Source organism: Sarcophilus harrisii, chromosome 1 (assembly GCF_902635505.1).
Source record: "Sarcophilus harrisii chromosome 1, mSarHar1.11, whole genome shotgun sequence".
NCBI lineage: Eukaryota > Metazoa > Chordata > Mammalia > Dasyuromorphia > Dasyuridae > Sarcophilus > Sarcophilus harrisii.
Window position 1 is genome coordinate 108,403,523 of NC_045426.1, and position 16,813 is coordinate 108,420,335.

Consider the following 16,813-nt stretch of genomic DNA (forward strand, 5'->3'; position numbering starts at 1 on the left):
GTCACGTAGGTAGTCAGTGACTTAGACTAGATTTAAATTTAGGAAGAATCTTTTTGATACCAGACTTACTGTATCACTTAGCTGCCTAGCTATCATGTTCCTTTTAACTATTTAATTTTTCCCAAGTGAAACATCCCCAACTCTTTTAACCTGTATTTCAGTGTCATGTCCCTTTTTCCTCCATTATACTAATTGCCTTCCTCAGGTGGTACATCAAAATGTTAGTGATACTTTTTTCTTCCATTTGAAATATTTACAATGAAAGTATGTATAAAACACTGTGTGATATTTTTTTGAGAGAAATGATTATTAATAACCAATGATTTAGGGAAATCCACAGTTCCCCTTTTTTCTTAAGTCCTCATTTCAAGGCTTAGTCTCTGATAGATATTGGTGATAATGAGAATGAATTAACTTTCTTCTCAATATTGCTAAGAAACCACCCAGGTGGGGGAACCCCATTGTGCTTTCCACAGAAATGGGTAGGGATAAATTCTTTGATTTGATTGCCCAGGGTTGGACAATATAAAAGTAAATGACTTCATCAAAGTTACATTTTGCCAGCCCCTCATTAGAATAGGTCCACTTCTTATTGTAATAAGTATTTTCCCTCATTAATTGCTAAACAGTTAGAGTTGATTGCCACCTTCAGGAACACCCACTCTTCCAAGGGCAAATAAACTGTGAGCCCACCACCATGATTTGTCTTTGCTTTTGAGAGTGTCTCTGACCTGTTTTATTGGTAATATCCTAGCATTAATAACAAAATGATTAATCACACTGAGATTATATCTCTTGAATTTTTTAAATGTCACATAATGACACATTTAATTACCACTTTTTTGTTCTAAAATTTGACACCTATATATGCCAAAGCAGTATTTCTGAATCAATGCATTTGAAATCTTGAAATTGCTTCTCTAGACATACTACCTCTTTCCCCCATTGCAACCTAACCAGTTAATAATGCAGGACCCTGCACTCATCCTGGTTATAAGATACTAATAGATTTAATCAGAAAAATCAATCTACATATATTAGGGTCTGGACAATAGGATATCATGAGCCAGAAAAAATGTATGTTCTACACAGGTTTCTGGTCAATATACTAGCAATAATTTCCATTGTTATTGCATGCCTAGTATGAGAGAAACTTTAAATACATAGTACCTCTCAAATAGATAACTTCTTCCCCACTCCCAATTCTTTCATGAGCCATTCTGGTCACAAGATACTTCTAGTCAGGATCATCTTATTATTCCTTTAATATGATTACCTCTAAGTTCTTATTCATGTTGATTTCCCCTCATCTAAAAGGTTTCCTTCCTGTTTCTATGCTGTGTTATCATGTAGAAGAATGTTTAGACATCAATCAATGCTACCAGTTGGTTCATTATTTGAAATGGATATGATTTTATCCATAGAAATGATATGGTAATCAACATTTCTATTGTTTTAAGGTTTGTAAAGCATTACACACCTGTCTCATTTGATCCCCCACAACAACTCTACAAAGTAGGCACTATTATTATCATTAAAAAAAAAAAATAAAGAACTGAGATTCACAAAGATTAAGTGATTTTTCCTTGCTAATGAGTCTCTAAGGGAAGAATGTCAAGTTTAATGCTATGGCACCTAGCTGCTTCACTTAAAAGTGAAATAGAAGCTGGATTGTCATCTACTTTACTACATCATCCTAAGGATCCCCAAATCTTTCCACATAATTTACAATGAAACTTCTTGTGTGTGTTGTTTCTAACTTTTTAAAAAAAGTTAATAAACCACAAATCTGAGGCTGATTTCATATGATCTCATATAATGAATGGGAGAAACAAAGAGTTCTTATACCCAAATGACTTCATCTGTGCACACTGAAGAGAAGAAAAAGTGTTCAACATATACAAATTGAGAAAATAGTGAGAAAAGTGGACCCAGAATTAATGATTCCCATGGGAAGTTTGGCCAATTCAGAATAAACAAAAAAATAGAAATCATTCACATCAAACCTCATAGATACCCAGAAGACAATATTTACAATTATTTAAGAACATGAACTACAAAATTGCTGATATCAGAACATAGTTTATTTTTAAATTTAGTAAAAAGTTTTTACTGGTAATCCCTGAATATGTTTTACAAATAGAAAAAAATAAGTTTATTGCTTGTTCTTTTTTTCCCACTTCAATTGTGGTAATGTACTATGAGGAAATAATCTCTGCAATAAATTAAGAATGGAGATTAAGAAAGACAGGAAAAGAAATCAATCCCAAAAAAGAAATGTTAGGAGCAAATGAAGATCTGTACAGCAACTTTAAAATAAGCTTTCCTTGGAAAAGTTTGCATTTTTACCACAAAAAATAAAATAGCAGCCAAGAAAGAAGATAAATATAATTTAATTGCACACCAGTCCCATAAGAAAGCCCTTCTCATTAGCCAAAACGATAATATTCAGAATCAAATTTGGCATGCTTGTGTAAAGACTGTGAATCTTCTATTAGGGAGTTGTCACTGAACTGGTCCAAATCAGAGGGGGTCTGGTGACCTGGGACATCATCTGCCAAAGTGTCCAGATAACTGCCCACTGATATCCCATCCAACCCATCACTGCCGTCCTGTAAGCTATTATAGCTTCCTTGTAAGGAGGTGTTTTGGCTTTCCAGTAAACTGCAAAGGCTTCCGCTGAGGCTGCTGCCTCGGCTAGTGATTGTACCCTTCTCTTCCATCATCCACTTGATGGACTCGATGCTCTCGTTGATGATAAGAAGCTGCCGCATGAGCCGGACATCCGTGGCTCTGAGGTTAACCTGTGGGGAGAAAGGAGGAAACATACATAATTTGAATAAGTTGAAATTTATATCATTGGAAATTTATGTTTATATATGTATTTATATCATTAAAATATATATATCATTTCTGTGGCAGATTATTCTGAACTCACATTGGTCTGATCAGCTAAACACATCTTCATTCAACTCCAACATAATGATATTTTGATCTTCCTTCAAAAATGAAGGACAACAACCATCATTTCACATAGTATGAATCTTTACATACTATACTTTACCATATTTAGATTACACATAAATAGAATAAATGTTCTTTTTTTTTTTTTTTTTTAAAGAATGCAGTGTTTTAGAAGTGATGTCAAAGAAACAGCATGGAACACTGGGAAGGACATAGCAATTGAGTGAGAAGAATTGGGTTCATCTTCTGACTCCATAGCTTAATCCTATGATTTTTGGATCTCTTTGGCACTTAATCTCTTTAAGTGCCAAATTTTCTTAACTATAAAATGGTATTCATTATACTTCTTGTACCTACTTCATACTGTTGTTATGGGGATTAAATGGAATGGTATATACAAAGCAAGTTGAGGTCATAAAGTGCTATACAAATCTAAATTATCACTAGGGTCCCTAATCACTCAAATACTATTCCATTTCTTTTTTCCTTGCATGGAGGTGAGCCTAAGCTGCTTGAAGTTTGACCACTGATTAGAGATTCTCACTCTTCTGGTGCACTGGAAGCTCTGGCTGGTCCCATGAAGCTTGAAAGACTCCAAATATGAAGCTGTTATAGACTTTATAGACTGGATTTTTCCTTGCTGTCCAAAGACAAGCCATTTTGATTTGTGCATGTATATATTAATATTAAATATATATGTATGTATGTATGTGTATGTGTGTATATATATATATATATACATATATATATATATATATGTAATATGGAACTATAAGGAATGAGATGGAAAGCTGTACAAACACATCAGGAACTTAAAAGATATAACTAAAGAAAGGAAACTGATTTTCTTTATTGTCATGTTAGATTTTTTTTTTTTTTTTTGAGGGGGAGAATATGGGGAGAGGGGACATATCACCAGGCTGATCTACAGGGGAATGAATTTTTTAGCCCTAGCTACCCACTAAAAACTTCTACTAAATATCAAGGGACAATCTATGCAAGTGGGGGAAACTCACTAATAAAATTACAGATGTTTCAATTATTAAAGGACTATTGCAGCTCCAGTACAAGAATTCAAAATCTTCTTTTTTTGAGAATCCCAGGAACCTGCAAAAGACTGGACAACAACCTTGTTATGGACTTAAAATACATTTATCAAAGAAGGCTGGTCCGAATTATTGGGTTAGCATGAGCATAAAGTGGTATCTTTTTACTTAGAGTTACTATTAATTCATTATTTGTTGTTATTATTCAGTCACTTCAGTCATATATACCTCTTTGTGACCCCATTTGAGGCTTTCTTGGTAAAGATACTGAAGTGGTTTGCCTTTTCCTTCTCTGGCTCATTTTACAGATGAGGAAACAGAGAGGGTTAAATGACCTCCTAGGGAATTACAGCTAGTGTGTGACCCTGAATTTGAATTCAGGAAGAGCAGTCTCAAAAATTTCCTTTGGATTTTTTACCCTTGATTCTTACCTAGGTTTTGCAAATGTCTGAGGTCCCCAGAGGGCTAAGACTTCATATTAGCATTATGTAGAGAGTGCAAGACCTGGAATCAGGAAGATCTGAGTTCAAATCTGGTCTCAGACTTTTACTATCTGGAAAACTCTCAGTTTTATTTGTTTGGTTAATTAAAATTTTAATTACTTAATTACTGTTTGCCTCAGTTTTCTCATTCAAGAAAATGGGAATAATATTAACAACTACTTCCCAGGATTGTTGTGAGGATCAAGTGAGACAATAATTGTAAAAGGTTTAATGTAGTGGTTGGCACACAAACACTATACAAAAATTAGCAACTGCTATTGTTGATCTTGCTTCATCTTTGCATGGGGGAAGAAAGGGAGGCTCACCATAAAAGGGTTCTTCATAGTTCTGGGCAAAGGAAAGGGCAAGAGATTCTTCATCCATAACCCTACCCCAGGAAATGAGATTATGGACCATTGTCCTACCACTAAAGCTTTGTAGTCTCAATCAATCTCAATCAATCTCTCTCTCTCTCTCTCTCTCTCTCTCTCTCTCTCTCTCTCTGTGTGTGTGTGTGTGTGTGCGTGTGTGTGTGTGTGTGTGCGTGTGTGTGTGTTCTCCATTTGTCTTTCTCTGTCTCTGGATCTCTATGTCTGAGTCTGTGTCTTTCTTATTCTCTCTTACACACACTCTCATTCTCTAATTCTCTGTTTCTGTTTCTGTCTCTCTCAAACACACACACACACCCAAGATGGTCTGAAAATGAAGAACTTATTCTCACTAGTAGTTTGAGACCAAATAATCTCCTTTTGTTTCTTAAAGATCCAGGTGTAATCTTGATGTGTCAGAATTGTGAGGGTGTGGAATATTTCAGGGCACACCCTCATGCCTCACAGGGGAGAACCAGGCCTCTTGGCTCCAAATGCATACATGTACATCCTATAATTATAGTTTTTTCTAAAAATGAGTTTCCTGGTTATGGGTTAATCCATAAATCTGACAGAACCTTGGAAATGGGGTGAAATTTGGCAAACTAACATTCAGAGGAGTGACATTTCCATAGATTACTTAAAGTACAATAAAGCTTAGGTTACAGGTTTCAAGTAACTGTATAAATAACAAAAGGTTAAAAAAAAAAAAGAGGTAGGATACAAATCTTTGGTTGGCTAGAAAATTAAAGTAACTTGGATGACTTCCTGATCTTCCAGAAAAAACACACAAAATAAACATGGCATAGAACATAATATGGGAAATCATTTATCAACATGAAATTGTACATAGATAAAAGTATTATCAGCTTAAAGTACAGAGAACTTTATTTGTGAAGTTGCCCTGATCATGAGCATAATACAAGATAGCTAAAAATTCAACAAATATTGATGAAGTACATATTGTATTGTGTGTATCAGGTACTTATGAGAAATAGGACACAGTTCCTAATCTGAAAGAGCTTACATCCCAAAGGGGAACGATTAAATAAACAAATAACTGTGATTTGAGAGAATGAGAAAAGTGTAAAGAGAAGGTCTAGGCAAAATTCTAGAAGTATGAATGACGAGAGGCCATTTTCATTTGAGGGAGTCAGGTGAGACTTTTTGGAAATGGTGATATCTGAGTTGAATTTCAAGGAAATGAAAAGACAACAAAAGATGATAATAGTGAAAGTGTAGGAAAGAGTATGGGGGTAGAAGACTTGGAGGCTGATGTGAGTCAAGATATGGAAATAATCTTGGAAGGGAGGTAGGTAATTGCAGGTATCCAATGGGGCATATGCAGGTAGATATGTTCATTTTAATTGTATGTCTTTGTTACAAGAGATGGTAGTTTGGGGGAGATGTTACTGGGAACAACATTGTATTTATCAAAGAACAATGACACAAAAATGATTGAGGATCAAATGAGAATGGTGCATGAGCACCAGTATAATTCAACCAGAATATAGAATATAAAGGTAGTCTAAAATTAACCTGGGTAGGTAAATTAAGCTCAGTTGTAGAAGGACTTGATGGTAAAATCTAGGGTTTAAACTTTACCCAGTAGCCAACTGGGAGTCTTTTAAGGTTTGACAAGAGGAATAACATGACCATAACCATGTATTAGAAAGATTATTTGGGGCAAGAGCTCATTTATTAGAATAGGCATAGAGTGAAGATAAATACTTGGTGAATTAAGTATTGCCTAACACTCATTTAACACTCAGTTAATGTTGAGTTTTAGACCAAATCTAAATAATAATTTTATATTTATATATGACACAATTGTATATAAATTTATATGTAACATAATTTATATATAACATAATTTAGTTTATAATAAAATTCAAGAGAAATGATAAGATGCCTACAAAACTATCTAAGTTTATCATGATAATAGATGAAAGTTAGAAGAGATGTTTGAGGCTAACTGGTCCAACTTCCTCATTTTACAGATTAGGAAGCGAAAACCATAATGACTAAAGGACTTGCTTAGAAACACAGAGATAGTGAATATTAGAGTTTAGTTTTGAAACCTGGGCCTTTCATGTCGGTCAGTTCTCTTTCCACTACACCTTGCAACAAGAGCTGAAAGGAGTGGTTCCATATAGCAAGGGCCCCAAATATCATAAGGTTACAGAGTTTGGCAGTCAGGCATTTATACATATTTATGGGTAAGTGGCTCACTGAAAAGTGAAGGCCAGTTGTCATTTTAATTGTATTCTCCACTACTTCCTGATAGATGGTATCTATTCTGATCAAAAAAGCTACCTCACTATTTCATGAACCAACCACACTTATTTCAATCCCCGTGCTTCTTTATACACTTGTTCTCTTCACTTAGAATGGCCAATTCTCTCTCTGCAAATCTTATCAACCTTTCAAGTTTTATTTCCTTCATGAAGCTTTTTCTAGTATATCTCTTGGGTCTCCTCTTTCGCTAAATTCCTATAAGGTTTCCTCTCGCTTTCTTCCTCTTTTCCTCTTTCCCTTCCTCCCTCCCTCCCTCCCTTCTTTCCTCCTTCTCTTTCTTCCTCTCCCTCTCCTCCTCTGTATATCTAGGGGAGGATGTTTGGAATTTGGATTTACACATGTGAGAAGCTCCCACTGTAGAAATTCTCTCCACCAAAAGGGATCACTCTATTCTAGGGATACTAAAAGCTTAAGGTCCTATGGCCATGATCACATAGTTTAAAGGAAGTTAGCCGAGGCTGGCCTTCTAAGAATGATTTCCTCTTCTCAATTATATATTATCTTATATTTCTCACTGTTATTTTGGAAATGTTCATTTAGTTTTCACAAGTCAGTCTATAACCCTATTGAAGGCATGGTTAAAGTTTTCTACAAGTGTATTTCCTGTAAGAGCCTGACATGAAGAGGACATGTAGTAAAAAAGATGATGATGATAGTTAGCATTTATGTAGTACTTTAAGGTCTGCAAAATATTTTGCATAGTTCAACTGATCCTAATGAAGAAGATTCTATTAGTATCATCATTTTACAAATGAGAAAATAGAGGCTGGGAGAGCAGAGATCATTTGCCCAGAGTTATAAGAGCTAGGAAACCTATTAAGGCTATAAGGGGTGACTTAAAAACAGGTTTTCAAGTACTTCAAGTACTCTGTCTACTAGGACATCTAACTGATAGGTACTCAATAAATGTGTACAATGACTGGATCCAGAAATGATTTTTTTTTCAATAGTGAAAGTTTATGTATTTCTGTATGTCAATATTAAAGGTCCTTTGAGGGCCACATTATACTCTGTATCCTGTAGTAAAAGTAGCTAAGAAATTCTTCGGCTATGAAGACATTCTAATTCAGAAGTTTGTCTTAGGAATTTGAAAACACTTTGTCCCATAGATATTGTTACAAAAAGGTTAGATTATTAGGCAATTCTTATTGACTTAACAATTTCATTTTTTATTATATACCTAACCTGACGCAAGCATGGGGAATACAAAGATTAAAAACAAAACAAAACAAAATCCAGTCTCTGCTCTCAAACAGGATACTGCCTTCTGGGGGAATACAATAGGCCTGCAAATAAAGTCTGGTACAAGGTATGATTCCATATCATAATGCAAAGATCTAGAGAAAATACCCTGGGAAAATCTGAAGAAGAAAAGGATACTTTCGGTTGAGAAGATACAAGAGGACTTTAAGCCCTCAAAAACTTATTTGTACCCTAAAACCAGCTGAAATAAATGAATTGAAGGATGGGGACTGTTTAATTTTTATTTCTAGTACATAAAACAGATTTTTGAACATTGTAGACATTTAATAATTGTCTTGAACTGAATTGATTAGAAGCCTTGAACCTTGTTTCCCTGTATCCCTTTAACTTTGAAACATAGCCTTTTGTCCTTTTGTTCTTTGAGTCCTCAATATTTCTGGGTCTTGAGAGAGAAAGGGGATCAAGGTACAAGAGTGGACATTTTGGAGGTGGGACTGCTTCCATAGCCATTCTATCAATAAGGAGGATTCTATGAGCAGTATCAGAAGAAGGAAAAGGAATACTACTGGTGGAAGAGGGCCCCAGTAATAAAGGGCAGACATCAGCAACCATGTATACATAAGCATGTATATAAGCATGAGTCATTTTTAAATCAGGAACTAACCACATTCAATATCTGATGTGGAAAGTATTCTCTATATCTCCACTGATTTCTTAAGCAATTTTAATCACTCTTATATTAGTGGTTTCCATTAATCAAATTTAGCAAAATATATTGGGCAATAAAGAAGGGAGTTGGAATAGAAAGCAAACAAAGCTTCCTTTGATCATGAAATAACTCTCTTTTCCAAAATCACTCTTTGGAAGTAAAATATATACAGGCCATTGAATCACAGGTAGGAAAAATAAAAAGATAAGTTAAGTGGAATTTGTTAATCTGATTCATCAATGATTGTAGATTTAACATTGATCTAGTGTCTTCTTAGTGACACAGTAAAGATAAGTTGAGTGAATGGATACTTTTAAATCATAATAATGATAGTGGTGATAATGATAATAATAGTATTTATGTAGCAACTTCTATATGTTAGACACTAAGCTAAATAGCTTATTTGATCTTCACAACAACCTTGAGAGGCAAGGAGTATTATCATCCCCATTTTAAAGATAGAGAAACTGAGGTGACAGTTTCATTTTTATTTTCTGGTATATAGCACAGAAATTTGAACATAATGACATTTATTAAATGTCTACTGATATTTAATAAACATGGGCTGAATGAATTGATTAGAAGCCTTGAAGCACAAGTTTCCTTGTCTAAACATAGCCTTTTATGATTTGCCCAAGGTATCTTAGTTAATAAATATCAGGAGCCACATGCATGCCTAAACCTAAAACAACTTAGAAGTACCCATTGGTTCCTTAGCTCCCATGTTCATGTTTTTACATGTATTATTGACCATAAAGAAAGGACAAGCCCTATTTGTCAGGTCTATTATCCTCAGCACTAGCATGGGTTACTTGCACACAGTAGGTAAGTTGAAGAATAAGCTCTCTGTATCATATATAAGGAGGGCAGGGACATCTTCTTGGTTTCCTGGAATATCATTATAGTAGTATCTCTAACTTTAGAGAAGCTGCAATTACTGTTTCAACCTTGAACATGTTAGCAATCCACTAAATTGCTAAATTACAATGTTGCCTCTGTGTTCAGCAAGGCCCCACCCTTTCTTGCCACATTCATGTATAAAGTCTGGCAATCATTTATACAAAGTTCTGAAGACTGTGGTTAGTTTTTGGAGGAGGAGGGCATAGCTAGTAACTCGGTCTCTGAGAACATGTGGCAGGCTCTGATATTCACTAGTTATTTAATTAGGAGTGAGTTAGTTAATTTCTTAGAGTCAGTTTTCCCATCTATAAAATGGACGAAATGATAATTATTATTCAATCCCAAAATTTTTATTAAAACTTCTACATGGAAGACACTAGGATATACGAATGAAAAGGATATACAAAAACAAAAAGGCAAACAATCCCTGTTCTCGAGGAGATTCTTTCTAAAATATTATTTCACATATGGGCAGCTGAATGGAAAGGTGGATATTGTGTTGGGGGCTAATTCTTGAGTTCAAATCTGGCCTCAGTCACTTAACACTATTTGCTTCCATTTCTGCATCTGTAAAATGAGCTGGAGAAAAGAATGGCAAAGTACTCCAATATCTCTCTGTCAAGAAAACCCCTAATGGGGTCAATGGAAAATCAGAATGAAAACAACTGAACAACAACTTTATCTATTTATGACAGTTGTCAAGAATTATGTCATTAAATGTACAAAAGAAATATAAATTACTAATATCTGTATTCTCCTAATATTGAAATACCGAGGGGAGGGGACACAGTGGAATGAATTCTTTTGTGTGTTCATTAACTTTCTCTGAGAATGGTAAATCTAGAAAGAAAGGCCTTCCTAAATTCAAATTGCATCACATTAGTGCAGAAAAAGCTGCTACCTTCTGGAAATAGCATTGTAAGAATAAGGTATATAGCAACCAGGGCCATATAGGCAGGTCTAGGAATTCAAGTTCTGAAGTCAATAAGAGAATTCATGGATATTTCCAGTTTTATCTCCCAGGTAATAAGTACTATCTTAAAAGGAAGTGAACTTATGATGTGAGTCACAACCTAAATATCCATCTCTTTGTTTAGATAGTGATAACTCAGGCTAGCATATGAGTGGCACTCAATAAGTATTTAATTGATTGTTTTCAGGGAAACATCAAAATGACATTTAATAAAAGAAATGTGGTATTGTCTGAAGGGTTCATTAGGGGAATTTTAAAAATTTAGTGATTCAAATTCTTTTTTATTTTTCCATTTATACAGTTTGGCATTTAGCAGCATTAAATGCCGGGGATTTCAATTTTTTTTTTCTACTTAACACAAATCCCATTTGCTGCAGGATGGTTGCATAACCAATGTTATTTATTAGGTCGCAACTAAAACAAAAAAAAATTGTCATTTTTTTCAGTCATGAATTGTGTCAGAGTAAAAGGGACAGTGGGAGAGTGTCTCAATCTTTTTTTTTTTTTAATTTCAATTATAACTTTTGCTCTAAGATTTGCAATTCTGTCCTGTGAGCAAAGAATTTATACCTGAGGAATTCCTTTCATTGCAGATAAATTAACCTTGAAGTTAAGAATATCACAGTTTAGGTCCTGCCTAAGACACACATGTCTATGTGACCCTGAGCAAGTAACTTAATCCCTCAGAATCACCTGCATCCCTTCTATCCTATAAATTGAAAAGAAGATGTTTATCAGAATTAGTATAGGAAATTTTTCCCTGGGAGATTCTAAAAGATGAAATCATTCCATCCCATTTTATTTCAAAGAAGGTTACAGGAGAAAAGAATATCATCAACTCTCAACTATTCAAGAGCTGATTTCTATTCCAGGATTTGTGAGTTTATTCCTGTGAGGAGGAGTATTACTGGCCAAAGTACTGAAGGCTAAAAGGGAAAGAATACTTACAGCATTAGATTATTAAGGTACGTTGATTTCTTGTGGTATAGTGATATGAACATTCATCAGAGAGCCAGAGAAAAAAGGGACAAGTCCAGCATAGCTAGAAAGTATCCATTTATGTATTGATAAATCATTGGCTTACTCTGGGCCTCCATTTCCTATTTGTAGATAGAGAGACGTGAGTGAAATACTTCCAAAGGGCCTATAATTTGCCTTTGGTAGCATATGAAATAGGTAGTATTGCACACATTTGAATCTTGGTTCCCTGACTCCAAATATGGATTTTTTTTTTTTTAATTTTACTCTCAGCCATTTTTTCTGACTGATTGGAGACAAGTATAGAAAATAGGAAGGAATTGAGAAAGAGTCAAATAATTAATCTAAGATCTGATTAAAAAAACAATAACACCGCTACTACCACCACCATCACTAATACCACATTGTCAAAACAAGCACTGGGAATTCTCTGTGGGTTTCAATTATCTTAGAAGCAATTAGGCACTTAAGTTTTTGGGATACAAATTCATTAAAATTGTTGGGGAAACTGGAAGACAGTCCAGCAGAAATTTGGCATGGACCATTATCTTATACCATTTACCAAGATAAGGTCAACATGGATACATGATCTAGATTACATATTACCTATCATACTTATGGATGGGCAGACAATTTATGAATAGATGAGAGATAGAGAGCCATATGAGGTGTGAAATGAAAAATTTCAACTACATTAATTTTTTTTTCAAAATGTGCAAATAAAATGTATCCAAGATCAGAAGGAAAACAGAAAAATTTGGAGGAAAACTATAGACAAGTTTCTCAGATAAAAGTCTTATATCTCAAATATATGAAGAAGATGTCAAATCTCTAAGAATGAGTCATTCCTCAATTAACAAGTGGATAAAGAATATGAAGAAGCAGTTTTCTGAAGAAGAAATCAGAACACTTTGTAATCATACAAAAAAGTTCTTTATCATTATTGATTAGAGAAATGCAAATTGAAACAACCTTGAGACATCATTTTACATCTTTTAGATTGGCTAAAATGATTGAAGGGGAAAACCACAAATATTAAATGGGATGTGGAAAAATTGGGACACTAATTCATTGTTAATAGAACTGTGGATTAATTCAACCATTTTGGAGAGCAATCTGGAATTGTGCCCAAAGAATTAATAAATTGCCTCTACATTTTTGACCCAGTGATCTATTTCCCAAAGATCTAGATTCCCTAGATCTATTTCCCAAAGTGATTAGAGAAAGAGAAAAAGAACCTATGTGTTCTAAAATGTTTATAGCAGTTTTCTTTCTGATAGCAAAGTACTGGAAATTGTGGAGATGCACATCAACTGGAGAATGACTGACCAAATTGTGGTATATAAGCATGATAGAATACTATTGTGCTATAAGAAATGATGGACTAAATAATATTAGAAAAACATGGATACACTTGTATGAAATAATAAAGAGTGAAAAAAGCAGAAGCAAGAGAACATTGTATACAGTAAATACCCAATAACGTTTTATAAACAACTTTGAGTTGACGATTTTAAATAACCAAATGACTTGTGAAGGAAGATGATATTATCTACATCCAGACAAAGAATATGTACAAAGCCATCTCTAGGGCAAGGGAGAAGAAAAAAGAGGAGGAAAATAAAATTATATAATAACCTCATTATACATATAAAAAGAATAGTTTCGTATACATGATGGATTTGCGATTTCATGTGCAATCATCTTTTCCCTACTCCTTAACTTCTTAAACCAGTGGTTCATTACTCCATATGAGGGCTCATAACTAATTATAAGGGCCACAAAACTGTTCATCAGTAAATATTTGATTAGTGTCCAATTTTATGTTTATATATTTAAGATCAAGGAAAAATCGCTCTGAAAAAAAGGGGTCATAGGTAGGAAAAGTTAAAGAAACATTGATTTATGTATATTATCTTCAATATATCAAATGATCAAGTGATATTTCAAATGTAATAGACAGATGAATAAGTTTGTCAGATTAGAAACTTTTTGAAATCTAAAACAACTAATGTTTGAAAAAGTACCATCTTTTCCTTTATTATCTTCTTTCCCTTGAAAAAATTTTGGGCTTCATTTCTTGGGCATTTTGGACAGATTAACATGGGATATCTTTTCTGCTTATGCATTTCCATGTTAAAAATCCAGGCCCCAAGAGGGAAATCACAAATGCCTAGGGCAGCTGAAGTCTGAATTCCAGGGAAGGTATTGTACTTTGCATGCTCATTTGAAAAAAAGAAAAAAAAAAAGAAAGAAAAAAGGCATTCTGTCCTGAGAAGAAAGGAAAACAAATTACAGCTGCCTTTCACTGTGATAGATATTACATCCCTAATTTCTGTACAAGAATATAGAATCAGCATTGTTCATTCAGATTTGCTTGGAAAGTAATCAGTAGTTGGAGGAAGTGAGTTCTTTATCTCGGGTTGGCAAGGCCTCTTTCTTGGCCACATTTCTTTCCATACATACTTTTTTACATTTCAAAAAGCATCAGAATGTTCCAAATTGCACAGCCTTGATTCCCATTCTTGAAAAATTGCTTTTCCACCAGTTCTCCCCACTTTCTTCTCTTCTTTCCCCTCCCTCTGGGTTTACTGCAGGGATTATTTCAGAAGCTGCTTCTCTCTTACTTGTACTGTGAATTTCCATTTCAGACAGCTGTATTAACAGTCATATTTATAAACTACCTTCCAAATTATCTTCTCACCAGGACTTTCAAGATTTGATTCCATCTTTGGAATCTACAAAGTAAAGTTGATATTTTCTGCCCATGGTGATGTCAGGAACACTGGGTGTCACAACTTATAAGTCTTCTTCCCAGAGCATTTCTCTTTTTCCCATCCCCCATCCCTTCTCACTTTCCTGTTCTTTTCAATGTAGGGTGGAAAATTCAATAAATAAATCTGTTACTGCTGTTTGGAGAACCCAGGCATCCACAGTGACACCAGCCAGCTTTGTTCTTCTCCACTGGTGCTCTTGTTTAGTGAATTGAAAGCAAAAACAAAAACAAAAACAAAACCTTTGTGAAGAGTAATTTCCCAAAAGGCCAGTTAAATTATGCACATAGAAAACACTGTCATCAGCACAGTTGCCTGATTGATGTTGTTTTGGGAAATTGGAAAGAAAAGCTGCATCTGGCTGACTTCAAAAGCAACAAACAGGACACCCTTGCATCTTGCCTGTAAATCTGGTCCACCAAACATGCCCCAAGCCTGTCTACTTTAGCCAAAATTCTTAGTACTCTTCTGACTTCAAAACTGTCTCTTCTATCTGCAGTGGAATATTTCTGTATATGCCCTTCTATCAAATGATTAAAATTTCCAAGTAAATCCCAAAGAAAAACATGATGATGACATTTTTAGCTGCTTTTCATCAAATATCAGACCAAAGACCATTCCATTAATATTAAGTTTTTCTAAAATAAAATATATGATATTCCACACATCACTCAAAAATTGTCAGTAGTTCTCAAATGCCTTCCAAACAAATTTTTAAATCCTCTTTTTATGATTAGGGGTCCTCTTTATTTTTGTCAGACTTATCTTAACCCCTCCCCCCACACACACTCACATTCTGTGTTACAAAAAATTTGATTATTCTCAGCTCCCAAATCATATTCTAGGCTGCCTTAATCCTCTGCCTTTACTCACATTAGTCCCTGTGGCCAAACTGCCCTATCTTTTTAAACCTGTTGAATTTCCACTCTAAATTTAAAGTCCAAATGAAATGCTGTATTTTCTATAAATTCCAGTGTATTTCATAGTGTGAATATTATCTAATGTGGAAGGGCATATCAACAACTCCTTTGTAATATTCTGTTTTACAAGCATACCTAGGTTACTGATAGATTAAGTTATTTTTCCATGGTAAAAACAGTTATTATTTTAGAGGCAGGATTGGAAACCAGGCCTTTTTGACTTGAAGATCAAAACTTTACCCCCTACAAGTTGCTTCTTTTGAACACAATGGATAGTAAGAGCATTTAAAATGATCTTGTTCCTCTGACTTCATAAAGTACTTTAGTTTGCTTGTCTCTAGGCCAATTACCCTAAGAGTTTATGTATTACCCCCATATTAGAAAGAGATCTCCATGAGGGAAGGAACAGCATCTTCCATAAACTATGGGTCTTGCCCAGTGTTTGGTCTGGTACCTCTGAAAAGTCAATACTTAATGAATGTTTGTCAAATGAATGAATGAATGTTGATTTAATACAAGAAAAGTTGCTCCCCTGCATGATTGCATTATTCTTTGTAATGAGTAATGTAGTTGATTACATTAGCCAAAATTATTGAGCCCAGTCAAATTTAATTAGGATGATTTAACAAAACATAATCCTACCATAAATTACAATTCTAGTCACTATGATTGCTCTGCAACCACAGCTTCACTTAGACATAAATCCTGAATGTGAGAATCATTCATAAGCAATGTACCCTTTAAGTGAGTTTTTGCATTTAGAAACATAGAAGAACATCCCCAAATTGATAGCAGAGCTATGAGGATTATGGAGCAATAGGGATGATTAAAGTAGATTCCATCTTTTATACAGCTCTGTCAAAATGATATTTTAAAAGCACAGTTACAATAGAATTAGTCCTCAAAACTTCCTGCTGAACTTTCTAGAAAATGTCTATATCAATATCCCTATTTTATGGATGGAAAAACTGAGACTCAGACATGAAGGGGCTTAATTAGGACCCTAGGGAATGATAGCACTATGCAATATAAAGATTGATAGATTTAGGTAAGATGGTCTGAATTTGAATTTTGGCTTTCTATTGACAATCAGCATGTTCCTGGGCAAATAACTTCCTCTCATTTTCCAAATTTGTAAAACAAGGAAGTAGATTAGCTGACCTCTAAGGTACTTTCCAAATCTAGTTTTTATGCTCTA

General features: G+C 34.5%; 1 protein-coding gene across 2 annotated transcripts in view; it reads right to left on the reverse strand.

The window, feature by feature from the left end:
* Positions 1-2,062: 2,062 nt before the first annotated feature.
* The window catches only part of LURAP1L (leucine rich adaptor protein 1 like), a 53,549-nt gene continuing 38,798 nt past the window's right edge, over positions 2,063-16,813 (reverse strand). For both annotated transcript variants that reach the window (XM_003762143.3, XM_031961788.1), the window contains one exon: positions 2,063-2,804. In XM_003762143.3, coding sequence (XP_003762191.1) covers positions 2,430-2,804 — 375 coding nt within the window. In that variant the 3' untranslated portion in view covers positions 2,063-2,429. The remainder of the gene's footprint in view (positions 2,805-16,813) is intronic.